This window comes from Lupinus angustifolius, unplaced genomic scaffold (assembly GCF_001865875.1).
Source record: "Lupinus angustifolius cultivar Tanjil unplaced genomic scaffold, LupAngTanjil_v1.0 Scaffold_209_23, whole genome shotgun sequence".
Lineage (NCBI taxonomy): Eukaryota > Viridiplantae > Streptophyta > Magnoliopsida > Fabales > Fabaceae > Lupinus > Lupinus angustifolius.
In genome coordinates this window covers 2623-14212 of record NW_017726919.1, presented here as the reverse complement: position 1 = coordinate 14212, position 11590 = coordinate 2623, and the positions used below count along the sequence as shown (strand labels likewise).

The window sequence follows — 11590 nt, the reverse complement described above, 5'->3', positions numbered from 1 at the left end:
AAAAACTAAAATTAGTCTCATGACACTTTAAAAATAAAATACATAACATAAATCCTAAATGTTGGTAGCTCTAAATGATCCTCTTGCACCCAAAGATATATCGACATACTTACATCATATTTTCTTGAAATAATAAAATGAAAAGATTTAGTCAGAACAATAAAAAAAACTAATAATTACTGCATCATTATATAACTATAACATTGATAACTATCCTTAACTTAACAAATGCCTGGAAAGGTTCACCCACTAATAACTAGTACTACCTCAACAGTCGTTACCTTTAAAGGTCTCACCAGGGGTAATGCTTATTTTTGCAATATAATAATGAATCTATACCTGGAAAGGATTAACATTTCATACAGGTTCTCTTTTGGGCACATAGCATTTATGCAACTACCAAGGTAAACTCAATAAACACACTTACCAACATTGCATTTATGCATCAACAACATGACCACCTTTCCTAAGCATTTAAGCACCAACTTCTGAACACCTACCATCACCAGCTGCAACAACTCCTGCCTTGAATAGAGATCTGAGCCATTCCATGAATTTCCAACAAAGCCTTGAATAGTAGAGTATAGAGCTTCTTGTTCTGTTTTCTCCATTGGAGCTACATCAAGTTCTACTTGTCCACAACACCATGCACCAAGAGACAAAATGAAAATAATAGAAATGACATGACTAATAGTCTTGATTCTTATCATGGTGTTATTATTCATCCAAAATAGGTGGTCATTCTTATCATGGTGTTATCATTCAATATTTAATTTCTAAACTAATATCTTAGGACACTCATTATTATCAGAACTCTAAGTAATACTACTAATACTCATTACTAGAAAACAAAATGGAGTTAAGTTTATTGAAGAGAATGCCAACTAACCTTGTTGATTTCAAGAATACCAAGAAGTTGAGTTTTGTATTTAATTCCTTGCAGTGGCGGGGCCAATCGGCGACGGTGGGGCAAAGGTCGGAATCTTGTCAAGTATCATCTAGGTCGCCCATGATCTCGATCCGGAGAGCCCGGTCGGAGAAGTTTCTATCATTTAAGGCGAACCTGAAATCGGAATCGGAAGAGGAACCAACATGAGACCCAGATTCCATAACCATAATCGGGTCAAACAGATCGGAAGAAAACGAGATTTACAAGGAATAATACAAAACGAATACAAAAGGAGGATTAATATAAAACGAATGAGGGAACATAGTGATTTACGAGGATTAATACAAAACGACACGCATACCTGCGATAGGGAGAAGAAAACAAGATGCAAATGAGAATGAGAAGACAAAGTTGATCAGAGAAGATTCATACAAAACAAGTAATGGTTTGGAGAAGAGGATTTGGGTGTGAGGGTTTGTAGAAGAGGGTCTGGGTATGAAGAAATAGAGAAGAGAGATAGTGTGTTTTTGTAAGGGGAAAGTAATGGATAGGTAGTTTTTTTTCAAATTGATTTCAAACTCCACAAATTAAATAAAAACCTATTACATATTTAGTTAATCATCTAACCCACTCATCTCATTTGATTTATTTTGGGAGGTTTGAACAGCCTCCCAAGAAAAACTTCCATAAAATATAAAATTTGGTATAATGATTATTTTCCCCCACTAGCTGTGATAGGAAGAGAAGTTCTTTCACCTATATATATTCATAAAATATAAAATTTGGTGTAGTGATTATTTTCCCACTAGCTGTGACAAGAAGAGAAGTTCGTTTCACCTATATATATATATATATATAGGAATAGGGCTAATAGCCAAAACTAGAGACTACACATATATACATGCTTCTTTTCATGAAGTTCTCTTCTTCTTTCATGACTTCATTTTTCCTCCGTTTGATATTATTAGCACTTGTTTCATGCAACACAAAGGCTATTCTGAAACTCCCACCAAATTTTTCAGTTCCAGCAGTGTTGGTGTTTGGAGATTCAATCATGGATACGGGGAACAACAACAACGTGTTAACACTGACACGCTCCAATTTTCCACCATATGGGAAAGATTTTAAGGGAGGAATTCCAACTGGTAGATTTAGCAACGGAAAGGTTCCATCTGATTTTATAGGTATGTATCCTAAGGTTTCTCTTTTTTAGATAAGTTTTGTTAGTGAGATTTTTGTGAGTGAAACTACCATGCATAATAAACAAAGAAGCCTTTTTTCTCTTTTCATCATGGCTTTGACTTTAATGCACACTAGATATTGATGTGATTGCTGGTTCAGGTGTATTAATTAGTGGAGGTTATTTTTACATTATGAAGATGTTAAGGATGAATGGTTACTTGTAACATTTGTAGAAGTTCATTATAGATGTGAAAACGATTGAGGTGACACAATTATACATAATTCACAATTTATTCAAATTAAATCCATCTATATTCATCCTTAGAGTTAATGAATTTAAATGAATATAATCTAATGTATATTGTTAATATGGATGAATTCAAATTCATCCATTATATCCAATAGATATCCATTTGGATGATACCCAATCTATCCAAAAAATTAAAAAAAAATACTTTTTCCAATAAATCAACATGCAGACTCAACTTTGCTATGCAAACCCAACTTGTAAAATATAAACCAATGTTATTAATATCATATTAGTCATCAAACTACTCAGAGTACTGGTATAGTGGTACGATGGTCCAGCCAATGGTTCACTAATTAAACCGCATACGTTGAAGTTAATATACATATATTTTATACTAATATTAATGTTGAAAAATCAATAAAGAAAACAATAACTATTTTTGTTTATACCACTTGTTAAAAAATGTATATTGCAGACATGTTTTAGATGTATAAAAATGTAGTAGTTGTGTGTTTGATCATTAATTTCAATATTTTGGTAAAAATAAATTATTTTCATTAAAACATAATTTTAAATAAAATCAGTTGGTATGACTAGTATGGTTCAATTAAAAATCAGTCAATTTGGTCAGTTTTTATCGGAATAATTGCATGACTAGTATAAATGTTGTATGTAGCGGTATTAAGACCGATTTACTGGTTGGACCAGCTGTCACGAACATATTTTGATACTAGTGATATAAACTACTCTCTTTCTAGCAAAAAGATTCTTTCAACAATATTATCCTTTTTATCAAAATATTCTTTCAAAATGTTTCAATAAGGAATGATATAACATTTTTGTGTCATGATGAGCACAAGAAAAAAATGCATGATTGCATAATACAATAGGTCTAACCTCACCTACACTATTGTCTTTCATAGCTTTTACAAGTAAATTTAAATACTGATTTTTTTAAAAACACACTTTTTAAAAAACAATTAAATTTATTTTTAAAAATACTTTATTAAATAATATTTTTTAAAAGATTTTTTTCCTTAAAAAATGTTTTAGTCTAAATTTAAAAAATGGATTGAATATTCATTCATTCAATCCATTAAAATGGATATATGAATGGAATGGATGGATTGAAATCCATTCGATATAGATGAATCAGATAGTTTAGAAATGTAATTTCATGGATTTATATAGATTGATGGATGACTTTTCATTCATTATGATCCAAAATCATATCCATCCAATTGCCACCCTCATCTATTCGAATTCACTATTGAAGTGGAAGCTCAACTCGCTCTAAAATTGCAATGTGGAGTTGGAAGCTCCCTTTGAAATTGCTTTGTCACCTTGGAGGGGTGAACTAAAAACCTCCTAGATGAATAGGGATGTCAATGAGTGTGGGCATATAGTGATTTTATGTTCTCAAACCCACAATATTTGTAGGTACTCGTATAGGTAGCAAGTATTTGTGGATAACAATGCATTTTTAATTTAAATTATATATTTATATACTTTGTAATAATTAATATATAAAAATAATTATTACATGAATAATATGATATTTATATAATAAATTTATGATCATAGATAAATAGGTGTAATTTATTATAAAATAATAATAAAATAAATAATATATAATCTTAAAATAATAATAAAAAACAATAATATATATAAATATTTAATCAAAAACTAAATTTATAAATTTGTGGGTACCCACGTAGCGGGTATCATAAAATGCGTTTTCATCTATAAGCTATTATTACAAGTACCCATTGTGGGTATTTTCACGAATACCCATGAGTCGGGTTTTTTGCCATTCCTAAAAATAAATTTTAGGGATGAAATATCAACTATTCAATCTCTTATAATGATATTTGTTGAGAGGAGAGAGCTACAAACCTCCAAAATGAATTATTTCTTTACACATGGAGTGATAGAATATCATTCTGTTATATAAAAAAAATAATATTAGCACAATTTTTTAGATAAATAAAAATGATATAATCACCAAATATTTTTTAGGTAAATAAAAAACCATTCTAATAATCTTTAAGTATAAAAATGATTAGTTTCTAACTATTAATTGGATGATATCATTAGTGTAAAAAATCGAACCCAAACATTATATTTAAGGAAAATAATTATCTACCAATTATATTAGACTTTAGTTAATTAGGAGCTCTTTGATAATTAATATAAACTATAACAATGTTTTAAGTAGTTTTTTTAATTTAATATCGTTGCAACTACAATCTTAACTAATATATATGTTTTCTTTTAGAAAATGATTTTTGCATTGATTGCATAACACTTTTTTAGCTATGAGTGTATCATTAATATTTAATAATCACTAACTATAAAATAAAAATAATAAAAATATTGAATGATATATTGAACTTATAATATTTTTACACCAACCCTACATAAATATTAATTTTTTTAACATAATCAAAGTGCAGCACACCCGGGCCACTACTTTCACCATCAACATCATATCACTTTATCAGCAATTAACAATTTTAGGAAAGTAAATTTATTATCATTTCTTTACACAATAGAAATATAAATTAATTCATGATTTTGAATCTGAGCATTGAAATTAAATTTGTAATCTAAACAATATTTCCAATTGGAAGAGAATGATTTCACTTGATTTGGGTGTCACACCCCCAAATCTTTTGGCTTGTCTTCACCTTATTATACCAAATAAAGGAAGTCCAGATAAAATAATGTAACTTAGTTTTTATTGTTATGCTAGTTGAAGAATTAGGCATTAAAGAGTTACTACCAGCATATCTGGATCCAAATCTCCAACCAAGTGAATTGGCCACCGGTGTCTGTTTCGCAGCAGGTGGCGCTGGATATGATCCTTGGACATCACTAAGAATGGTATGCATATATTCAGCTCCATTTTTTTCATTACAACTTTGAAAAATAATCAAAACTAAGAAGCTTCATCTTAGTATATATTTATTTATAAAAAAAATATATGCACTGATAATATAAAACTTTTATACACTGTGAGTTTATCATTCATCATTCATTTTCATTTATCACTAACTCTTCAAAAAAGTAATATAAATGAATGGTAGATGATATACTGACTGTATATAAATATAAATCTTTACATTGGCAAGAAAACAATCTATTCCTCTCTTCTAACTTTGTCACTGAATGATAAGCAGTCGATTATGACTATATCCGGTCAAGTAGATTTGTTCAAAGAATACATAAGGAAGCTGGAAGGAGAAGTTGGAGTGGACAGAACAAACTTCATCCTAGCCAATAGTCTTTTTCTTGCTGTGTTTGGAAGTAATGACATTTCCAACACATACTTTTTGTCTCCTCTTAGACAAGTGCAATATGATCTTCCTGCTTACACTGATTTTCTGCTCAGCTTAGCTTCTAACTTCTTGAAGGTATGCTTAAGTTCCATCTCAACCACAATAGAAAAGTTTATTTTAAATTTAATTTGTCTCTAAATTGAGTAAGAATATATTTATTTTTTAGATCACTTGGTGATATTGAAAATCCCTAAGCACATTATAAAATGACCAATTTATCTACTTCCTTCATTCAAGTATATTTTATAGAAACCAAGGAAATAATTGGATTTTTTTTTGTTTTTAACGAATTTTTTATTGTTTTTCCTTTTATATCACTTTCAATTTATCTCATCATATTAGAAATCAAAGAGCGAGAAATGAATGTAAATTTCATTCATTGAATGAATTGAATATTGAATCTTGAGTAGTTACAATGAAATCCTTATTTTATAAAAGGAAGGAAAAAAACTATATGCTCTAACTTCTAAACTAACTGGCCAACAAACCCATTTTACTACTTGAAACTAATAACTTGGGCTAGAACCAACCCAACAATTCAATCTCCCATATTCACATACATTATTATTTACATTGATACAACATGACTTATTTATACAAGAGAAAAGAAGAAAAAGAAAGCTTGTAAAACAAACAACTAACACAAACCTAACTAGCTAATTCCTATCTTCCTAACTAACAATCATATTCCAAAGATAACCTCTAAAACATCTATAATATCTCCTCAAGCTGGTGAGTGAACATTTTTAACTCCCAACTTGGAATTGATTTGAAGCAATAACAACGCTTAACCACCCATGGTAGAAGCTATATCATCAAACACTTAACCATCAATGACAGAAGCTATATCTTTGCTTAACCACCATGAACAGAAGCTAACCATCCAATGCTTAACCATCCATGATAGAAGTTATATCCGAGCTTAAACACCATGGACAGAAGCGAACCAACCATTGATGATGAAAGAGAGAAAAATGAATCAGAATCTTGATCCTAATACACTGCTTCAATTATGAAAAATACACACTTTAATGTTTAATGAGAGAGGTAAAGAAAACTAGAGTATGAATAACTAAAGGTAATTAGAATACAACACGGAAGAAATTCACAAACTTCTGAACCACATCCCTTTTTTCTAGCAATACTTGTTCAACCATCTTATTATCCTTGTCGTGGGCTAAGCAAACAGAAATAGAATCTAGAGCAGTCACAAACCAAATCTGATCCTTGAGTAGGTTCATATAGACATCCAAGCCACCATGAGCCCTTATAATTGCTCCCTTGAGTTGTGAGATGTATGAGCCATGTCACACAATAGAGGCAACACATACCCAAACTTGAAGAAAATTCTGATAATCATATCCACATACAAGAGTTACTTATTTGCTTGACACATACAAGTGAAATACAAGAAATGAGTCACATTGACTGAGATGTTTTTAACTAGAAGACTTTATACAATTCATACATAAAGCGGAGAAGCAACCAAAAAAGAGGTTGATGATGAATAATTTTCAAGATTAAAGCATCTCGATATCCAGGAAAGTGTTGAGATGTAGTGCATTATTGGCTCAACAAAGTGGGCTCACAATGACCATTCATTCCCCAACTTGGAGTCTTTGATTCTTCACAATCTGATTAATATGGGAAGAATATGCACTGATCCACTTTCAGCACAAGCCTTTACCAAACTACAAGTTATCAAAGTAAAATGATGTGATAGGATGAAATTTGTTTTCTTGTATTCCATTGTTAAACGCCTCTCTGAACTTCTTGAAATTGAAATTTCTGAATGTAAATTTATGACCAAGATTATAACAGATAAAGGTCAAGAGGATGATGAAAAATACAATAGAATGAATGAAGCTGATCTAGAGTTCTACCGCAAAGCCACAAGTCTCCACTATGGAAAGGCACCAAAAATCTCAAAGGACAAGATTGATAGGAAGCACCTTCTCAAGTTCTTAATCTATGGCAGAACAGGAAGCATATGGTGGCTTAGTTTGGTCATCCTTGGGGAAAGCCTTGACTTTTCCTCTATCATGAGCAACACGCTTCCTTGGGAGAAATCCAAGAGAACCGTGTCTTGGGTGTTCAAACTTCATGTGGGACATTCTTCCCCTCCTAAAGTTGCTCTTGCACCTTCTAGACTTCAAATCATCACACAAGGACAATCCAAAATGTGAGACTTGAACATAGAACCATACCTTTTGATTTTTGTGGCAAAGAAGACATTTGGGTCTTAAGAATATATTTGAAAGGTTTCTCCTATGTAAGGATAGCCCATGGAGGCAGGTGGGAGTGTCACTTAGATTCTTTGCAAGCACTAGCATGAAGTTGAAGCAAATATCACATTCTCTTGCAAAGAGCGCAACCTGTTTCGAAGCCAAAACCTGAAGCGGGATCACAAGGAGAGGGAGAGGGAGAAGGAGAAGGAGAAGGAGAAGAAGAAGACTAACCAACAAACTCCTTTTACTACTTGAAAGTTGAAACTAATAACTTGGGATAGAATCAACCCAATAATAAAATTTTCCTATTCACTTACATTATTATTTACATTGATACAATATATTTCAACACATCATTCTATTCTATAATGATTTTTTCTCTCTTCATAATAATGAAGATAATAATATAATTGATAAAAGAGTAATTAAAATTGTCTTGAATTTTGAAAAAAGACACTTATAAAAACAATTTTCCAAAAAATGACACTTAAAATGTAAGAAAGTGAATAACAAATATAGCTCAAGTGCTCAACCTAAGTCAATCATGAAAAGATCTGTTGTCCAATAGTTTCATTCCTATGCTAATCTATCTAATGAATCAATAAAATATCGTTTTAAATTAATTGATTTAAATATTTAATAAAATTTTGAACATTAGATACAACAAGTGTCAAGTGACACACAGAAATCATATATTATCCCAAGTTAAGCATATCTATAAATTGTAAATTCACTTTTTCCATAGTGCTAATAATAAATCACACCTTACACTAATGTATGTTTTTCCATCTCTCAATACAATTGAAAGGAAATATATGAACTAGGTGCAAGAAGGATTGGAGTATTCAGTGTACCTCCAATTGGGTGTCTTCCATCTCAGAGAACTATAGCAGGTGGAATAGAAAGAAAGTGTGTAGCAAGGTACAACGAAGCTGCAGAATTATTTAACAGCAAATTGTCAAAGGAGCTGAATTCCCTTAACAAGAACTTGCAGAATGGCAGGATTGTTTACATTGATGTTTACAACCCTCTCCTTGATATCATTTTAAACTACCAAAAATATGGTAATTCCAAATTTCACTTTGGTGTGCTAATAGTAATTAATTACCTTCGTAACAAGCATTTGTTAAAAAAATATCAGTGATGACAAAGTTCCTAGTTGATTTTCCAAGCATGTCAATATCACTTTAAAGATAACATTTTACGGTAGATTATTGATTTAAACATTTGCAAAAAAAATTTAATTGTTCAATTGCAGGCTATAAAGTTGGGAACAAAGGATGTTGTGGCACAGGCATAATAGAGGTTGCGGAGCTATGCAATCGTTTTGTTCCAACGTGTCCCAATGATTTGGAGTATGTGTTTTGGGACAGTTCTCATCCTACTGAAACCGTTTACAAAAAGCTTATTTCTCCCCTTCTTCAAAAATATGTGAACAAGTTCATATGAGAAATTTTTTTTGTAGTTGACAATGTTACATTAACTTTTGGCTTCTTATGTAACTTCAGGGTTGGTTGATTCTTCACCTTGCTCTCAGGATCTAATAATTAAATATGTTCAAGGAAAAATAGGAGGACCCAATAAAGTATTAAGTTTAAAAATGTTGTCAGATATAAACTATATCTGCTAATAATGATTGTCTATATACCAGTTCATAAGATAAATTACAACAATATCTTTTATGAGTTAGGATCCTCTCCATTTCCATTAAATGGAGAGGCAAGTGGTTCAAAAAACAAAGGAAAATGCAACATTTAATGACACATTTCAAAGAAAAGATGAATGAAGGAATGAAAATCAAAATTTCTTCTTGATTGAGAAGTTCTTGAGAACAAAGGAAAATGAAAAATGGATGGAATGATTTTACTTTTATTAGAATTGAACTTCGATGAAAATAAAAATATGAAATGCTAAACTTATAGGCAAGAGAACTCATAACAACTTGTTAACAAACTTGCCTAACTAATCAACTAACTAATTATTACATGTTGCCTATGTTAAATATGATGAAATACACTAAAACAATGATAGCTTGGGCTGCAAGTAATGAAAAGCCCATTAATCCTAATCCCTTAATTCTGCTTGGGATGTCATGCGTAGCCTGGACTTTGGTTTGATGAGTGCCCTGTGTGGCCTTGCCTTTATGGGAGGCTTGAGTGGCTTGATGTGCGCCTAAGGCAGATCTAACCTGGTGCTGATGCGCCTTGTACTGATGTTTGCTCCTTTGATGCGCCCTGGCCTGGTGCTGGTGCACCTGATGCGCCTTGGGCTGGTGTTGGTGCACCTGATGCACCCTGGCCTAGTGCTGGTGCACCTGATGCGTCCTGGCCTGGTACTGATGCATCTGATGCACTTGGTGCATATGATCTGACTCGGTCAAGAGCAAGGTGGAGGCCATGAATTGTGCATCAACTTTCTTGGTAGTATGGTTATTGTCCCTGATTATGGACAATCTCTGCTTAAGCCTGGCTGCTACACCATAGTTGAGGCTGCGCACATCATCTGTCTTGGCTAGCAAGACATCACTGGTTCTTGTTATGCTCTGTTTGGACATGTTATGCTTAGGCAAATTGGATACAATATTGTTAATGGTATGATCAAGAGAAGAGTTTGGATTGTGATCATTATTTAATTTTGATACCCCCCACAAGTTGGGGCACATATTCTTAGGAGACCCAACTTGGTGTGTATATTTTTATATATAGTTGGTCCCAAAGGTATATGTAGTATCCACTAACTGATCTTCTAGTGTCTGGGCAAGAGGCCCAATCACTATCACTGTATGCCTTTAGCTGCACAACAGGGTTAGTAGGAAGGAATAATCCAAGGGCATGAGTTCCTTTCAGATATCTAAGAATTTTCATGGCAGCAATGTGATGTAAAGTTGTAGGACAAGCCATAAACTAAGCTAATTGATTGACATATAAGGTGATATTAGGTCTAGTGTTGGGTAAGTATATTAACCTTCCAATTAATCTCCTGTAAGCAGGAGGATCATCACTGTTACCTTGATGAATGTGTGCTCCATGAATCATATGGGTAGTGGATGGCTTGCATCCAATCATTCCTGCATCAAAGATTATTTCTAAGGCATACCTTCTTTGTTTCATAGAAATGCCAGCCTTACTCTTGGCAATATAAAAGCCTAGGAAGTATTTTAGGTCACCTAGATCTTTGGACTTAAAGGTTTTATCTAGGATCAGTTTGAGTTTATTTGTCTCATCAATGTTATTGCCACTTAGGATGATATCATCCATATAGACTAAAACAACAGTGATTAAATCTTTGGAAGACCATTTAATGAACAATGAGTGATCACCCATAGATTTGTGGTAGCCATGTTCAATGAGAAAGTTAGAGAGCTTGGCAAACCATTGCCTGCTGGCTTGCTTAAGTCCATATATATATATTTTTGAAGTTTGCAGACTTTATTGGTTTGAGTGTTGCTCAATCCAGGGGGCATGGTCATATAGACTTGTTCATGCAAGTCTCCATGTAAAAAGGCATTGTTCACATCTAATTGCTTGATGTGCCAATCATGTATGGATGCTAAAGCCAACACAAGCCTAACAGTAGAAATTTTGGCAACAAGTAAAAAGGTTTCGAGGTAATCCACTCCCTCAGTTTGATTATATCCCTAAGCAACCAATCTAGCTTTATGTCTCTCAATACTTCCATCAGTCTTATACTTAATCTTAAA

At 32.5% G+C, this 11590-nt stretch overlaps 1 protein-coding gene across 1 annotated transcript; it reads left to right on the top strand.

The window, feature by feature from the left end:
• The first annotated feature begins 1745 nt into the window (after window positions 1-1745).
• Window positions 1746-9527, top strand: LOC109340612 (GDSL esterase/lipase EXL1-like). Its single transcript, XM_019578335.1, has 5 exons — window positions 1746-2073; window positions 5077-5207; window positions 5504-5737; window positions 8699-8954; window positions 9149-9527. The coding sequence occupies exons 1-5, from the start codon at window positions 1791-1793 to the stop codon at window positions 9337-9339; spliced, it is 1095 nt and encodes a 364-aa protein (XP_019433880.1). The 5' UTR covers window positions 1746-1790; the 3' UTR covers window positions 9340-9527.
• The last annotated feature ends 2063 nt before the right edge of the window (window positions 9528-11590 follow it).